The sequence below is a fragment of the Rhineura floridana genome, chromosome 3, assembly GCF_030035675.1.
Source record: "Rhineura floridana isolate rRhiFlo1 chromosome 3, rRhiFlo1.hap2, whole genome shotgun sequence".
Taxonomy (NCBI): domain Eukaryota; kingdom Metazoa; phylum Chordata; class Lepidosauria; order Squamata; family Rhineuridae; genus Rhineura; species Rhineura floridana.
Genome location: NC_084482.1, coordinates 61,949,585 through 61,968,156, shown reverse-complemented (window position 1 = coordinate 61,968,156; position 18,572 = coordinate 61,949,585). Strand labels below are relative to the sequence as shown.

At 43.7% G+C, this 18,572-nt stretch overlaps 1 protein-coding gene across 3 annotated transcripts in view; it reads right to left on the bottom strand.

Moving 5' to 3' along the window:
- ZACN (zinc activated ion channel) overlaps window positions 1-17,062 on the bottom strand; it is a 29,146-nt gene extending 12,084 nt beyond the window's left edge. For 2 of the 3 annotated variants that reach the window (XM_061616258.1, XM_061616259.1), the window contains exons 1-2: window positions 16,398-16,472; window positions 1,176-1,237 (exon numbers count right to left, since the gene is read on the bottom strand). In XM_061616258.1, the coding sequence (XP_061472242.1) occupies window positions 1,176-1,237; window positions 16,398-16,435 (100 nt within the window). In that variant the 5' untranslated portion in view covers window positions 16,436-16,472. Of the gene's footprint in view, window positions 1-1,175; window positions 1,238-16,397; window positions 16,473-16,926 lie in introns of those variants that run through there. The other variant, XM_061616260.1, reaches the window with a different exon arrangement.
- Window positions 17,063-18,572: the final 1,510 nt, after the last annotated feature.

The following is an 18,572-nucleotide window of genomic DNA, read 5'->3' as shown; positions in this document are numbered from 1 at the left end:
AGATCAGATTAAAAGCTCCTAGTCTAGGTATGTCCAATGATTCCTGTTACAATCCAGAAGCAATGGAAAATTCATGCAAGAATGTACAGTACAGGTCCAGCACTAACAGGCTGCATCATGAAGCCCCTTCTGGGGCTCATTGCTTATGCTTACTGGAGTCCCTGCTGTCGCACCATCTCCACCACCTGTACATGCTTCATTGTCACTGATTGTGTCTCTTGGCCAATACCGTACCCTCCCTCTGCCATCCCATCACCATTTTTCCAGCAGACTCCACTTGTTTAGAAGTAGTGTGCGTTACACAGAGATGGATGAATCTATCAGTTTCTGGATTTCATTTTCCTAGTCCTAAATTCAGTTCTCAAGATTTCCACAGATTGTGTGTGTTATATGCCTTCAAGTTGATTACGACTTATGGCGACCTGATGAATCAGCGACCTCCAATAGCATCTGTTGTAAACCACCCTGTTCAGATCTTGTAAGTTCAGGTCTGTAGCTTCCTTTATGGAGTCAATCCATCTTTTGTTTGGTCTTCCTCTTTTTCTACTCCCTTCTGTTTTTCCCAGCATTATATAATACATTTGTGTATGTTATTTTCTCTGTGTATGGGCATTTTTTGTATGCATTACTCAGCTGAAGAACTGCACTGCAAAATTCTGAGAAGTGCAGTTTTCAAAGGATGGCCGAGTTTTGGTTGGTGTATTGTTTTGGAAAGTACAAATTTAAATTTCTGCAACCCACACTGGGACCTAATGATGAAGTGTGAGCAATAATAATAATAGTAAGTCGAAGCTCATCTTTAGATGCAAACTGAATCAAACTTCTCCCACATTCCTAGTGTGCTACATGCTTTCTCTCTCTTAAGATGCGCGTTTTAAACTTCATTTTAGCAGGTCCTCCCTAGCTCTTCCACCCAGTGAAAGAGTAAATGACAATTCCCTATCCAGTTGTTCAGTCATTGATGAGTTTTAAGTGTGTATGTGCAGTTTTTGCCACACTTCCTTTTGCTTGCTTCCCCAGCACATTTTTGTTGCCCTTCTCGGTACCTTTTACAACAAACCTTGTTATCATTTGACAGCCAAAAAACGTGTCTGTGTTACATTAGTGGAACAGAAAACAGACACCCATCAATTAGACTGTACATGTCTTCAAAGACAAAGGGAGAGGTATCCTACCTAGCACCAAGAGGAAGAGGTTCAGGCAGATCCTTGTCACCTTCATTTTGTTTGTTAAGGCCCTGTAATATGAAGGCACAGTAACAAGCTTTAATACAAGTCAAATTCATAAGACTTCACAAGTGAACTTTCAGGGGGAGAGGTGGCTCCTCTCTCTGTGATTCTCCTTGCTACAAAAAGACATGCATACATACCAAGGCTGTACAGATGCCTTGGGTGAGATACAAAACTGAGGTGAATAGCACCTGTTCAAAGGTATTTGGACCACCACAGAATCTGAAGCAATTCATATCTGAGGCAAAGCAGACTGGTCCTAAAACTTAAAAACTGCATTTGATAGTCTCAGAAGGGTTTTTAAACTTGTCCCTCCATCCAATTTGATACATCTTGTACCTCCTGCAAGCACTCCATAAATAGAAAACACCAGGGAAAGAGGAGAGGTGAGGATGAAGGAGGAGGTATAAGTTCTCTGACAGACAGCTCTAGCTTTCAATCAGGTAATGACTTTACCAGCGAGTTGAGCCCCAGCTCTCCCAGGAGGATCAGGGAGGGGAGGCGGTCATTCCCCAGATAGAGCAGGGGCAGGAGTGAGAGGTAGATGAGGTTTTTGAGGACAATGAGGGAGGGGGTGCAGTCAACACTCTGCCAGTTCCCACGGACAGTCCTCCCGCCAAACCAGACCTTGCTTCACCTACAGACGCCCCAATGGAGCTGTTGGGGGATGACCTGGCGCACGTGCCAACTCCATCCCCCCAGGACTCCCCGCCTGGCACTTCAAACCCTTCCCCACCTCCTGAAGCTGAGCCGGCACCTTTCGAGCCTGTGCTGTCAGATGAGCCGGCGGAGGCTTGCCCCCCTTCGCCCTGCGCAAGATGCCATGAGAAGCGGGTTGGCCAGAAGGTGGAACTTCAGAGGAGTCAGAGATTACGAGCGAAGACCTTCCTTACTTAAGGCAGCACCCCCCTAATTGGGGTGCTGAGTCAACTTCACACGCTGCAGAGTATGCCTAGGTAGCTTAGTTAGGGACAGTCGTGAGTTAGCATAGTTAAGTCTATGATGTGCACTGCTTTGTATGTAACCATTAGTCTAATAAAACAAGAATTAATTCCAGTCTCGCCTCTGTCTCATGTCTCGCACTCTGGGCAGGACACAGCACTTTCCTTTTTACTTCCTTTCAGAATGCTTTTGGTAAGTAATGGTGCCCCAGGACACCTCTGCCATCTGCTCCACCAGAACGTAGTGTCTTCGACTTGTGGTGCTGGGGGACTTCAACATCCATGCCGAGTCCGCTCTGTCAGGAGTGGCTCAGGATTTCATGGCCTCCATGACAACCATGGGTCTGTCCCAAGTATTATCTGGTCCCACTCATGTGGCTGGCCACACTCTGGACCTTGTTTTCTGTGCTGGACGGGATGATGGTGATCTTGGTGTGGAGGAACTTTCTGTAGTTCCATTGTCATGGACAGATCACTACATGGTTGGGTTTAGACTTACTGAGACTCAGAACCTCTGCAGGGGTGGGGGACCGATTAGGATGGTCCGCCCCAGAAGACTGATGGATCCGGATGGTTACCTGATGGCTCTTGGGGATTTCCCCATCACCTTGGCAGGTGATTCTGTCGAAGCTCTGGTTGACCTCTGGAATGGGGAAATGGCCAGGGCGGTGGACATGATCACTCCTGATCGTCCCCTCTCACGGAGTGGAGCCCAACCAGCCCCCTGGTTTACCAGGGAGCTGGTGGTGATGAAACGAACAAGACAGGGACTAGAGCGACATTGACGGAAGGCTCCGAGCGAGTCTGATCGAATGCAGGCCAGAGCATATCTGAAGGCCTACTCTCTGGCAGTGAGGACAACAAAGAAATTATTATTTTCTGCCTCTATTGTGTCTGCGGGGAGCCGCCCAGCAGAACTGTTTCGAGTGGTATGGGGAATGTTACAGTCTGGCTCTCTATGGTAACATAGACCACTCAACAGCCCACTGTCATGAATTTGCATGGCACTTTGCAGACAAAATCGCTCAGATTCGTTCCAACTTGGACGCTATAATTGATACAGTCTCAGGGGATGTAACTGTGGCTCCTGCTTGTCCAATATTAACGGATTCTTTTCAACTTGTACAGCCCAAGGATGTTGACAGGATTCTTGGAGAAGTGAGAGCCACCACATGTCTGCTAGACCCTTGCCCTTCCTGGCTTATTAAAAGTGTGAGAGGGGGAATGGCCGTTTGGGTGAGGGGAGTGGTTAATGCCTCCTTACATCAAGGCAGAGTTCCAAGGTGCATAAAGGAGGCAGTTGTAAGGCCTTTGTTGAAAAAGCCCTCCCTGGATCCCTCTATAATGGGTAATTATCGGCCAGTGTCTGATATTCCATTCCTGGGCAAGGTAATAGAGCACGTGGTGGCTTCCCAGCTCCAGAGATTCCTGGATGAAATGGATTATCTGGACCCATTTCAGTCTGGTTTCAGGCCTGGCTATGGGACAGAGACTGCTTTGGTCGCCTTGGTAGATGACCTACGCAGAGAACTGGACAGGGGGAGTGTGTCCCTGTTGGTTCTACTGGACCTCTCAGCAGCTTTCAATACCATCAACCATGGTATCTTTCTGGGCCACCTTGCTGGGATGGGTCTTGGGGGCACTGTTTTACAGTGGCTCTGTTCCTTCCTGGAGGGGCAAACCCAGAAGGTGGCACTGGGGGACTCCTGCTCAACTCCTTGGCCATTGGCCTGTGGGGTCTCTCAGGGTTCAGTTTTGTCCCCCATGCTATTTAGCATCTACATGAAACCGCTGGGAGAGGTTGTCGGGGGTTTGGGGTTCGGTGCCATCAGTATGCTGATGACACCCAACTCTATTTCTCCTTTCCACCTAATGCCAAGGAAGCTGTCTTGGTTCTGAACCAGTGCCTGGCATCAGTGATGGGCTGGATGAGGGCGAACAAACTGAAGCTCAATCCAGACAAGACAGAGGTGCTCCTGGTCATTCAAAGGGCAGATCAGGGAATAGGGATTCAGCCTGTGCTGGATGGGGTTACACTCCCCCTGAAGACACAGGTTCACAGTTTGGGTGTGCTCCTGGACTCAGCTTTAAACTTGGAGGCCCAGGTTTCTGCACTGGTCAGGAGTGCCTTTGCTCAGTTAAGACTAGTTCGCCAACTGCACCCGTTCCTGGAGACACCTGATCTGGTTACGGTGATACATGCCTTAGTTACATCCTGTTTAGATTACTGTAACACGCTCTATGTGGGGCTGCCTTTGAAGACTGTTTGGAAACTTCAATTAGTACAACGAGTGGCAGCTAGGATACTAACTGCGGCTGGCTACAGGGATCATACAACTCCCTTGTTGCAAAAGCTCCACTGGCTGCCAGTTTGTTTCCGGGCACAATTCAAAGTGCTGGTTTTGACCTATAAAGCCCTACAGGGCTTAGGCCCAGGCTATTTGTCAGGCCGTATCTCCCTATATGAGCCTACCCGGGCCCTGAGATCTTTGGGAGAGGCCCTCCTCTCAGTCCCACCACTGTCACAAGTGCGATTGGTGGGGATGCGAGATAGGGCCTTTTCGGCGGCTGCCCCTAGGGTTTGGAACTCCCTTCCGAGGGAGGCAAGAATGGCCCCCTCTTTACTGTCCTTTCGTCGACAGGTGAAGATTTATTTATTCCAGCAGGCTTTTGGAGTAGAAGTTGTTTAAGACAGGACTTCTAGAGGTATCCCGTATTGTTTTACTGTTTGATTACATTATTTTTAAATTGGTTTTAGGTATTTTTAGGTGATGTTTAATTGTTTTAATGAGTTTAATTCTATTTTAAATGTAGATTTTTATATGTCCAAATTATATGTACCTATTTTTAGTTGTAAGCCGTCCTGAGTTCCAGTTTTGGAAAAAGGGCGAAGTATAAATAAAGATGATGATGATGATGATGATGATAATAATAATAAACGTACACTAACAAGCTCTCATGATGGCCTAATTGGATGCCACTGGCCCATCAAATAGGTTGGAACAGGGAGTGAGGGAGTAGGATGCCAGCACCAATGGGAAACCACTGTTGCCTGCTGTTATACTGGGAAGGAAATAATAAAGCAGGGGTAGGGAACCCTTTTTCTCTAGAAGACCACATTCTCTTGTAATCTGTCAGGGGCACATACCAGTGGACGGTGGTGGGCCAGAGCCCAAAGCAGATGACACATAGCGCTCTCTCTCACACACAGAGTGAGCGAGCAAGAAAAAATGATTCCCAGAGAGGCGGTCTAGAGAGCCAGAGTGGGTCCACAGCATCCAGAAGCCCAGCTGCAATTAAGGCTGCAGGTTCCCCCATCACTGGGGTAAACTATATCTTAAACTCAGTTTTTAAAGCTACTATGATGAGCCAGTTTTCGTGGCTCTGACATACAGAGCAAGAAGGATTCACCCTCTCTGCCTGAAAGAGGCGGGTCTCAGAGCTTTACAAGCAGGTAGGGCTTAATAGTGTGCATCAAACACTAACTCTGTGAGTGTGGATGTGTGTAGGGAGAGAGAGAGAGAGAAAAAACAAGGAACACTGTAAACCATGGAAGGGAAGGACATCCCTTTTTAAAAATGCAAACTTTAAAGACTTCCTTTAGACAACACCCCTCTGCACCTATCTATCTGAATGTGGCAGGCCCCATCCCCTCAGAAGGGGCTACTATGCCCGCAAATGTAATCAAATTCTGTAACAAAACAAAATTAAGCATCCCAATTGTCAATTTCCCCATTATAATCAGTAGGTAAAGACACCCAGGGCTTCAGAAAATGAGATGAGGCTCCACTTCAGATCGGAGGCAAAGCACAATGTCCGCCACAGATTCTGAGGCAGTCCCCCCTTCCAAGCCAACAAGGCAGATTTTGAGTCAATTTTTTTCTCTGCTCAACTGAAAGAATTATTACTTTGGCTGTGATAGCAATATACATAATAGGCCTGAGAGAGCAGCCTCATCATTGATTTGGGGATGGTGGTTGCTGCATACAGAAGTCTGCTGCCAAAACCCACACTCTCGTGATAAAAGAATTCCTTAGCTTCATTGGGCCACTGCTGGAACATCGGAAGAAACATTACCACAGAACTTGACATTACACTTCAATTCTTTCTTCTTCATCCTACTGTTGTTAGTATTGTTTAGGAAAACCATGTTCAAAGTGACTAACAAAATGCTACATAGCCATGATTAAAACCCGACCAACATTAGAACCGCAAAGTATCCAAAGAAGCATAAAAGATAGAAAACCATTAAATGAGTAATCAGGAGATACAGGTTTTTATCCACCAGTGAAAGAAAATGAAATATGTCTCCTGGTGGATTTCCCAGACCAAAATTATACAGCCATGAGAGTGGCTGTATACTATAGACAGCATGGATTTTTCGCATTCTGCAACGTTAAATTAAAAATACTCCCCCATGTCATTTTGATGCTTCCCATAAGCTCAGTTCAAAACAAAACCTTACAAAACTTACAGTCCAGAACTCAGAAAAACTTGCTTAACAGCCCTCTAAATTTTCATGGCGATACACAAAACAGTCAGAATCGAGAGTTCAAAGTGTAAAAAGAGAGAGAGAAAAACCAGACCCCTTTTTTACTTTTTTCTGTCACAGTTCTCATAATTTGCTGAAATTAATTAAAAATCAGCCATGTTTACAGAGTACCTGTAATCCTATTACTGACTTTGCCCCATACTCTGACCATCTTCTGCAGTTTAAAAGTTAAAAAATGCCTGGCTGATTTTTAATAAATTTTTTTTTTTCAATAATTTTTATTCAGATTTTCATAAAACATACAAGACAAAATCATAAAACATTCAAAGACAAAAAACAAAATCAAAAATAGTTAAACAAAAAGAAAAAAAGAAAAAAAAAACAAAAATAAAAAATAAAGAGTAAAATATTGACTTCCCATTTGTCAAAGATCAAATCAGTTATAAGTCTATAATATATAACAATCCTGTCTCTTAAGTCATATTATAAAATCACTTTCCTCCAGTAGTTATCTTACTTAATCATCAAATCTCATAAACATTACTTTATTCTTTCCACAAAAAGTCAAAGAGAGGTTTCAATTCTTTAAGAAATATATCTATCAATTTTTTTTTCCAGATAAGCATATCGATTAATCCATCTCATTACTAATTATGATAATCTTGTTGTCATAACCATAGTCAAAATAAACATTTCAATTAATCCATCACATCAGAATCTGTTAGGTTCAGTAATTTCAGTAGCCATTGTTCTATTATCCCTATTAGTTCCATTTTCCATCTTCCATCTTCAGTAGTCTTGTTAAGTCCAGTAATTTCAGTATCCAATCTTCCATTATCAGTATTCCATAATAATCTTGCTGTCAAAGCCATAGTCATATAGTAAGAGTCTGATGGGAATTACCTCTATCCCAAATATTTTCTTGCCATCCATTCTAAATAGGTTGCTGAAATACCGCTGTAAAATCATATCTCTGTTCTTTTTTTCAAAATACACTGGGTCATCTCTTGAAAGTTTTTCCATTGTCACATGGCTGCAGTTAATTCCATAGATTTTCTCTATATTGGGCTCCATCACATCATTCCAGTCCAGAAGATTATCCATGCCATTGATAACTTTATCTCTAGAATCTTCATTAATTTCTTCAGAGATAACATTGAGTTCCAAACAATAGATTTTATTTCTAAAGTCCATAGACTCCAAATCTTGTTCCTGTTCCACGTTTGTTCCAATCTCCGGGATCTCCTCTCTCACAGGGACCCCTGTTCCAGTCTCCAGGGTCTCCTCTCTCACAGGGACCCCTGTTCCAGTCTCCAGGGTCTCCTCTCTCACAAGGACCCCTATGTCTTTAATCTCCTGTGTCTCCAAACAATAAATTTTGTTTCTAAAGTCCATAGACTCCAAATCTTTTTCCTGTTCCACGTTTGTTCCAATCTCCGGGGTCTCCTCTCTCACAGGGACCCCTTCCAGGGTCACCTCTCTCACAGGGACCCCTATATCTTTAATCTCCTGCTTCATTTTACTCAATTCAATTTTCAGCTCCTTACAACCCTGTCGCAGGTTTTGTTTCGTTATCTCAATCTCATCCATTATTTTCTGAAACATAGTTATTTCCAGCTTCTCAGCCACTTTCTTAATTGCCATTTTAAAAGAAAAATATAGGAAAACCACTTCTTATTTCAGCAACAATTGGGTTAATACTCCAAACTTGGTGACATCACAGTATAAACAAAGCAGACAGCCTTATCTCTCCATGCTTAAGTAAACAAAATGCAGTTCCCAGGATCGAAACAATTAATGGCGGTCGTCAAAAAACAGATTCGTCAAAATAAAATAGACCAAAAAGAGAGTAGTCTCAGACAATATAATATTCTTCAAAATAAAAATCTGGAATAGAAATCCCTCTTCTGTGTATATCTTTAGAATGCAAATCCAGGACAGCTTTTTGCAACAAAAACAGAGATAAGCTATTAATTAGTGAGTAGCAGAGAGAAGTTATGGCTCCCCAGTGAGATGTCAAAAACCGATCAATCTGGCAAATCTCTTTTAAACAGCAACAATTTAAGTCAAGTAAAAGAAAAATATAGAAAGAAGGGTGCTTGCCTGTTAGTGCGTTCTCTCTTAGAAGATAAGATGAACGTTCGCTTTTCCAGATAGAGCTTGTTGTTAAAAATCCGTCCCACCTTCGTCGGCTGGACCTCGTCCCATAAATTAATGAGATCTGGTCGTCCCAACAAAAATAGGCTTTGAGGTTAATCTCTTCGTTTCTCCCTACCCGGGAGAAGTTTAATCAGTCAAAAAAAGAAAAAATCTGACTGATATATCTGAATAAGCTTCTTTTGAGGCAGGAGCCCGTCTCAAAAGCAGGCACAGGCTAAGTCACCCTTCCCGGAAGTCCACACTGATTTTTAATAAATTAAAGAATTTAGCATTGAACTCAATGATAATGTTCGGCATGCTCAGTAAGAACCAACTGTCAGTGTTCTAAAAGCCAGACTCACAGCTGCGGGGCTTGTCTAATCAGGGGGCCACACCCACATCAGACCTTTATTTCACTTTAGACAGTCATGGCTTCCTCCAAAGAATCCTGGGAAGTGTAGTTTGTGAAGGGTGCTGAGAAAAGACTCCTATTCCCCTGACAGAGCTCCAGTAGCCAGAGTGGTTTAACAGTCAGCCGCTGTGATTGAACCTCTGTGAGGGGAACAGGGCGTCTCCTAGCAACACTCAGCACCCTTCACTAACTACACTCCCCAGGATTCTTTGGGAGAAGCCATGACTGTCTAAAGTGAAATAAAGGTCTGGTGTGGATGTGTCCAGGGGCAGCTTGGTTTTAAATTTGGGTGGGAGGCTACATGTGCCTGCTGTAGAATAAAAAGATGAGGGAAACCCTGAAAAAGAATGATATTGTTCATAATGTTCCCTTTTGGAAAGGAAAGAGGCTTCCCCTCTGCCCAGTACCCACCCACCCAATCTCCTCCCTTCCCCCTCCCCTCCCCTCCCCTCCCTGCTCTCCTCCCCTCTGCCAGGTCAGTTTCACCTAACCTAAGCATGATTGCACAGGAGTAAATCCCACTGGTCAAAAAGCATGCAAATGATCAAACCTGCCCTCATCTCCTCCTCCCTCCTACCCCTTCCCTCTCCCTTCCTTCACCCCTCCCTTCCCCTCCCCCATCCCCTTCCAATCTCCTCCTTCCCACTTCTCCTTCCCCTCCCTTCCGCCCTCCCCCCTTCTCATGGTCAGTTTTATCTATCCTAGGACTACAACCTGGGAAACCAGGGTTCAAATCTCCACACAGCCATGAAGCTCACTGGGTGACTTTGGGCCAGTCGCAGCCTCTCATCCTCAGAGGAAGGCAATGGTAAACCACCTCTGAATGTCCCTTACCATGAAAACCCTATTCATAGGGTCACCATAAGTCAGAATCGACTTGAGGGCAGTCCATTTCATTTTCAAGCATGATTGCACAGGACTAAATCCCATTGAACTCAGTAAGTATGCAAATGATCAAACCTGCCCTCCCCTCCTCCTCCCTTCCATCACCTCCCTTTTACCCCTTTCCTCCCCTTCCAATCCCCTCCTTCCCCCTCCTCCTGCTCCCCTCTCCCCCCTTCTTCCTTCCCTCTACTCTCCTCTCCCCCATCCCCCATGGCCAGTTTTACCTGTCCTAGCCATGATTGCACAGGAGTAAATAAATCCCATTGAACTCAATAAGCATGCAAATTATCAGACTTGCTTTTACCCTCCTTCCCCTCTCCTCTCCCTTCCTCCTCCATTCTTCCTCTCCTCCCCTCCCAACTCCAGGCTTCCGTCCCCCCCCCGTTCAGTTTTACCTATCCTAGCCATGATTGCAAAGGAGTAAATCCCACTGAACATTAAAAATGCAAATGATCAAACCTGCCCTCCTCCTCCCCCTTCTGCCTGCTCCCCTCCCCATCCCCTGTGGTCAGTTTCACCTATCCTAAGCATGATTTCAGGGGAATAAATCCCACTGAACCCAATAAGCATGCGAATCATCAGTCCATTCTCAGCAAACTTGCACAGGATTCCATGTCTTACTTCCCGGATTAAAAAGCAGAGAAATTAACCAATAGGCAAAAAACCTTGTGGTTTAAGAATGTACCTAAAGCCCACAGATATTTCTATCAAACTTTAAAAAGCAGGGAAATTGGGTAGCTATAGTGAATGCACTAGGGGAGCAGGAGACCTGACCTCCTGTCTGAGATATTGGAATGCCCTATAAATTTATAACAATGCAAACACAATTTGTCTTGGTCTTTCACAGTCCAATCCACTTCCTGTGTAGCTTGGAAGAATTTGGTAATGTGTGCCTCTGAGCATATGATGAGTGGTGGCAACACCTGCAATCAGCCCAAAGAAAAGAAATGACATGTGCTGTGCTCATCTTGTTTAGCAGGGAGGAAGCAACAATATTAAAACAGTTGATATAGTTCAGATAGTCACTTTAGATATTTTTTATTTACTTTGCAATTTTAGTGAAGTTTCCTATAGTAAATCATTCTCTTTTGCTTCTGTTTCTGTGAATATGTGAAGTACAGCAACACTTTGCAACACTAAAAAAAAAGCTCCAAAAACAATTGTGGAATAATGGCACCGACTGTTCTGCAGAATAGTTTTCAATGGACATGAGTTTGCACAAGATAAAACAGTGCAATATATTCTAGCATAACTCTAGGTGTGCTCTATGTTTTTAATTTACCATGCCCACCTTTCCTTAAGTGGAGTATTTTCATAGCAGGCTGAAAACATGCACCTTGGATAGGCTAAGTTTGTTTTTTCCAACTGCTAGAGTCATTGCTTAAGTAGCAACATAATGTAATCAGTCTGATTTTACATCAAACTGCAGTTTCAGATTCAGCTGTCAATGTGCCCCAAATAGAAATAGAGCTTAACCTCCAGTTTGAAACACAAAAGGCTGTCTTCACCACCATATGACATTGACCAATAAAAACGCTTTGAAATTAATAAAAATATATCTGACACAGATTTTTAGGATGAATAATGAGAGAAATATAATTTTCTAGTTTGGATTCTCTGTAGAAACATTAGTAACAGGAAAGAAGCAATGTAAGAAGAACATCAACAAACATACAAAAATGTAATTCTCCATCTTTGGAGATGGCAGGTGTTGCCACCACTCACCATATACTCAGAGGCACATGTTACCAAATTCTTCCAAGCTACACAAGAAGTGGATTGGACTGTGAAAGACCAAGACAAATTGTGTTTGCATTTTTACACATTTATAGGGCAGTCCAATATCTCAGAGAGGAGGTCAGGTCTCCTGCTCCCCTAGTGCATTCACTATAGCTGCCCAATTTTCCTGCTTTTTAAAGTTTGATAGACATATATGTTGGCTATAGGTACGTTCTTAAACTGCAAGGTTTTTTTACCTATTAGTGAATATTCTATAAAGTAGGTGCCACCAGAGAAAAATCCTGACCCCCCATGCTCATAGATCTCACTCTTGCCCATAGATGAGAAAACATTTGCTCAGCAAGGGCACATATGACATGCTTCCTCCTCACATCCTCTGGAAATATAACAGTAGCATATGGGGTGTGCCAAGGAGGAGGAAAATGGCCAATGACTCTATCTCTCCTCTCCCCAACTTTGTCCCTGCAAAGTAACAAAAGTGATAAGGAGCCAATAGAAGCTTAGATCTGGAATCTGTCTGGGACAAAAATCTGTCACTTTCAGATTCTCTTAGTTTCCCATTTGTCCAATCCTAAATTCTCCACATTTCCACATCAGTTTGCAAATTCTTTTTTAGAGAAGTCCTTGTAGTGAAATATGTATTTACGTTAGACGAACAGCAAAGAAAGAGTTAACTTTCTCTAGAGTGTATTACACACCCTAGGGGGAGCTAGACTGATTTAGTTGCTGGAGTTAGTCAGTGTTGTGTGTGCTGGGTGAGGCCTCTCAGAGAACAAGCTCAGATGCTTTACTGTTTAAGAATTATTAAATAAAGAAGCTTTATTTTATCCTCGGTCTCATCCTGATCAATATAACAGTCCTCATGAAAATTCTTCAGCATTTTAGTGAGAATTTCTTCTCATGTACAAGTTTTTGTATGCAATTTTCCCTACTATAATGAAATTTATTTTCACTAATATTTGCATTTTTAAACCTCATGTTACTTGGTATATGCATTTTTGTATACTTTACTTGATTGGAGAACTACACTGTAATATTCAGAGAAGTGAATTTTGAAGGAAGATTTCTGAGTTCTGGCTTGCCTATTGTTTCAGGAAGTGCAAATTAGGTAAATTAGGCCTCTAAATGTGAAATGAATTGAATTTCTCCTTCATCTCTAACTCAGATCCGATAAAAATAATTTTGTATCATGCTTCCCTTACAAAGATATCAGATGTAGTTTTGATTGAGAACTTGACTAAAGATCAGCCCAATCAACTCTTACACTTTCTTTCGCCCTCTTGTTCCTACCAGATCTCACTAAGGACAACCTGTAACAACTGAGCTGGTTATTAATAACTCATATCATCCTTTCCCTTTTGTAAACTTCAGCCTAAGTGACAGAACTCTTGGGATGGGAAAGTTCTGGAAGGTCACCTGGTCGAATCTTCTGCACTGGAGTGGCCTTTTCTATATCCTGCCATTTTACACTCCTCAAGAAAACTTTTGAGCATTCATTTTGATTTGCATGCATGCAAGCTTACATGGAGTTAGATTATACCCAGTCTTCATTGAGCATTCTCTCTGATCTCTTGGCAGGGTTGTTACACAACAATGAGCATTTGTCCTGCATTCATCCCAATTTGCTTGCAGGGTGCTTATATATCTTCCTGCTAATTATTTGTTCATTCCACACTTTTCAATGCATTTCCCCATCATTTTCCTCAGTCAGTTTCTTTGTTAAAGTGCATTTGTTGCACTAGGGCGACAGAGCACTTTAACTGCGCAAATCTAAATTTCCTGTTATGTGCTTGAATCCCTCCCACAAAATATTGACCGTCTGAACCATCCAGGTTATTAATGTGTGTGAAAAACCGAGAGCTGCAGTGATCAAGAAGCATGATGCCTCAGCTAACTGTGAGACCAGAAGTCTGTTTGTCACACATGGTTAGTGATACAGCTGGAACTTGGAGCTGCCAAGGGAAATAGGTGCAAATTTCAATTCTGCTAGTTTTGAACTCTGAAGTGAGTGGCTTTCAGATGTGTTTGGCTGCAGGAAGACACCTGCATGGCTATTCTCCCATTACAAAACACATCATCTTACATGAATAGTATCTATGTCTATTCTCCACTGAGTGAAGACTACTTGAATTTCCCCATCTGGAAGGTTGCTGGAAGTTGTCTTCAGGTATTGGCTTCTGCCTTATCTTCCCAGGCTGGGGGTGGTGGTGACTGAAAAACCTTCATGCTTAATATTCCATAACCACATGCACAAAGGCCAAGAGTTTCAACAAAACTGGCCCCATTCTGAAAAATGTTCTGCAACTGAAGGATCCATGCAGCTCTGGAACCCCCAAGATAATTTGCAATCAACATGCACCAATTTGCCATACCTGTAGAGGATGCCACTCTGTTCAGATCATACATGGTAAAGGCTGACCTGGACATCGGAGAGCAAGCTTATATATAGCCTGTTTACGATGATGTCTCTTGGGGGTGAATTGTGGTGTTAGCCCCCTCCCCATGCTCCACAATTCATGTATAAAAAAGCAGTTTAATTCTCTGGTTGTCTTTTTACCAATAGCTGTTGTTTGGGAGGTAATTTCCTGGGCTTTCATTGTCTTTCTAACAGTCCATTGTGAGATACACAATGGGGTTGTGTGCATGTTTTTAAAGGGATTAGTTGGTCATAAAGGAAAGTATGAATTGAGTTCACTGCATCACTAGTCAAACAAAACCAACTCCTTGTTTATTATATGCTTACATAATGGTATATAATTTGTTCTCTTTAATTTCTTTCTATCTACCAACCAACTACATTTTGGGAAATGCAATAAAGCCAGTGAAGGGTTAAATATGGGCTCATTTCTTTATAAATATCTGCTCTCCTTTAGAACCCATTCTAAAATATTTCGTGAAAGAGGAACAAGTTGAGTGTGAAGCAGCTGTGTGACCAAGGGCTCGACCAAACTGACCCGGATAATCCGTGTTTTCCATATTCGCTTTGTCATCTGACAGTCCCCACTTTGCCTGTTTGTTCGCTCTTTTCCGATCTAAAAAATACGCTTTTTTGTGCCCGCACACACAGCGGGAAGACCTGTACATTCTTTTCGCTTTTTCCCAGCTCCGCCTGTAACACCACCCCCTATCAGCCAATTGGTCCTCAAAATATGACGTATGTTCCTCTCCCCCTTTGCACCGAAGCACAATAACGTGCATGCGCTTGAACGTAAGAGCGCGAAAGTTTGAATTTCCTGATGGTTTGGTAGTAGTGGCTGTAATGGAGTTCCTTGCCGCTCACCACTCTGGAGCAGCGCTGGCTGGGGAGGGTGTCTCCAGGTGCCAGTGACCGTCCAGGGGGATTGTGGGCAGTGCAAGGGATCAGCGCTTGTAATCGCTGGGCGAATCCCCCCATAACCCCTGGGCTCATTCACTGCAGGGTTCAGCCCCGGACTGTTGTGTGGCTCGGCGGCAGGAATGTCGCCCCGAGGGAAGCAAACAGCCCCCCCTGGCAGGTGGCTGCTCTGGGCTCGGGCAGGGAATGCAGGAAAACAGCCCCACGCGCTGCTGGGTCAATCTGCGCTGAAGCACCCAGCACATCCTTTGCAGTGTTCCCTCTGATAAAAGAAACATGCAAACCACTTATATGCCAATAATTCCTGTATTTTTTTTTTGCTTGTATTTGCGATATTTTGCAAAACCAACTGTATGCTTTTCTGCCTTTATGCATATTGCAGTTTCTGGAGATACACACGGCTGGCAATTCCACTTATTTCTACAGAACAGAAAGGGGGGGTATTGAGGAGCTGCTACTACTTGCTTCTTTTGTAAAGAATGGCAGGAAAGCTGAGCGTTTAATGGGGAGCACCCCTCTTCTTACAGAACCAACTTTTCCTGGGGTGGCACGGCAGCTTTGTGACTCTGCGTATTTGCACACACCCGCTCAGGCACGTTCTCAATTCAAGTTGTCCTTGTACCTTTCATTCCCCCCCCATAAATTGAATACCACACAGGAATGGCAGCTGGGGCCTCTGGCTCCGCTGCAAGGTTCCTGACCCCCAAGCTTTTCTAGAGTGCAGTGCTCAGTGGCGGCTCCCAGCTCCTCCCCATTCTCGCTCTCACTCTCGCTCTGCCTGCCTCTCGCTCTCCGCGTAGGCGGGGCGGAGGCAGTGTCAGGGAAGAGCCACCGAGAGAGGCTTCCCAGCAGCTTCCCAACCACTTCGGGCAAAACTTGATGCTCCGTTGCCTTCACCCCCCTCCTTCTCCCTTTCCTTCCCATGGCCGTTTGCAAAGCACCAGGCTCTCGCTTTTCTCCGCTGTGTGTGCCTGTGCGTGTCTGTCTGTCTCCGAGCGAGGAGGAAAGAGCAAAGCAAGCTCCCTGCACCAACCAGCCGCACTTGAGCGAGACCAGCCAGGAAAAGGGGGGCTTTACAAACAACCACAACTGCAGATCTCACCCAGTGCGGCCACCCAGTTCACAGGCTGGCAAAAAATAAATGGCTGTAGCTGCGCAGTAGAAGTTGCAGAGCCCCCCAACACCACACCATTGCTCTGATTGGTTCAGTTTCCCCGGGTTTTACCCGGACATTTGCGCACATGCACAAAAGTGGAAATACATGATTGCTCCCCAAGCACCACCTTCTGGTGCCGACCCGTCAAGTAGGAGCGGAACCACTGCCATGCAGTCTCTCCCACTCCCAACTCAGCCAGTCTTCCCAGAAGGATACCATGGTCAATGAATGGTATCGAAAGCCGCTGAGAGATCAAGAAGAATCAACAGAGTCACACTCCCCCTGTCTCTCTCCCGACAGAGGTCATCACACTGGGCGACCAAGGCTGTTTCCATGCCAAAACCAGGCCTGAAACCCGACTGAACAACCTGTGCTTTAGGTTGTTCAAAGCACATAACGGGTGTTATGATTCTATTCTACCCCTTACAACAACCCCCAAAGGTAGGTCAGTGTTACTATCTCCATATTGCAGACGTAGGACTGAGGCGGTGATTATGTAAAGCCACCTAATAACTTCATGGCAGAGGCAAGATGTGAAGCGACCTTCCCAGTTCATACTTCGCTCAGTCTCTAAGCCAGCAAACCTATACACACTTACCTGGGAGTAAGTTCCATTGATCACAGTAGAATAATTCTGGGTAAAACTTGCATAGGAGGACTGCTGTTAGCTCGTCTGCTATGCTAGTTATGTACACAGCACAAATCCACTTGACCCTTGCCATGCATCAGCCAAACCGAAGCCTAGAGAAAGCATTTTGCAAAGAGCTAGTTCAAACCAGACACTAACAAATAAAGGAGCAATGGCCTGATGCTCATGATGCAGAACAAAAGCCAAAGGTGCAGGGCTGTGTCACAGACAGCAGGCACAGCGCTGGCGGGAAAGAAATAATTGGCAGACCAATTCTGTTGCTTCCCATACTGCATGAGGCAGGTGGTGCTCTGCAGAATAAATAGAGAGCACTAGGAGAAAATGGATTTCTGGACTTGTTAAAGTCTGCCATTATCTAGCTCTGAACAATCCAAAGCAAAGAGGACTCCTAAACACCCTAAAATCCTATTATATGCCTTAGGGCACACACTGTATGCAGTTGCACAAAGATGAGATGGCACCTTTTATGAGACAACTGTCAGTTTGTATAAGAGCATTCAGAGAGGGACATCAAAATGATGGTGATGATTTTTCCAACCCACCTCAAAAAGTAGCTATCTAATTGGGATGTGTGTGTAGTATCTTATTTCAATGTTTTCAATATTTTATAATAGTTTAACAACACTGCTCCTTTCTAATGCCTTCCTTCACTGATACACACAATGGATGGTATTCAAGCCTTGTCCAACTCAGAGCAGATCTATTGAAATTAATGGGCATGAGTAACTTATATTAATTTCTATGCGTCTACCCTGAGCACGACTTAGTCGAATACCACCCACTCTATTCTATATAGATATACCATCTTGTTCATAGTAAAGGTGGCCATTTCATTTTGAGTTTAGGAAGCATCTTTCTCACTTTTGTAGGTGTATTCTCTTTAATATTTGCTAATTCATATTTACTGATGTGGCCATTGCAGGTGCAATCCACGCACATTTCTGTGGGTTTTCCGCTGGAGGAATCACTATGAGATTTCAATTTCCTCTGGGATTAAAGCCAGAAAGCCATTTTATTTGCTGTCTGCTATTTTGTGTAAATAAACATTATACATTTATATTGGCTTTTGTTGGTTCTTGCTAATTTCCCCAAGTAAGCAAGACAATATTAGTTTTTTTTTAAGTAATCATGGGCAGCACAATTACCTCCCTGACAGACAATAGTCTCCAGAAATTATCCTCCAAACTGATATTTCTGTAAGCACGTGTGTTGTATAAGATGGTGTCACATGCAGGTGAGTATAGATACACAACCAGATCTGGTAAGCATGAAAGCAAAATGCCAAAAAAGAACCCATTTACTGACAATCTTGTGATGCTTTGGAAAATGCCTTCCTCTGGCCAGGATGGTTTCACTTTGGCCTTCTGCTCTATAATGTGCATATTCTTTTGGTTTACTCCTCCAGGTGATCCTTCAATACTGTGGAATCTGCTCTTGCCCAAACATAATAGGGTCATGCCCTTATCTTGGAAAGAATTACTCACGCCCCAGTCCTGGAATCTGTTGATGTGATTCTGCATTGTTGATATTATGATTAATTACAAACAAAAGGAAACAACCTTTATTCAAAATTTTCTCTTTCAAAAAGGTTCAAT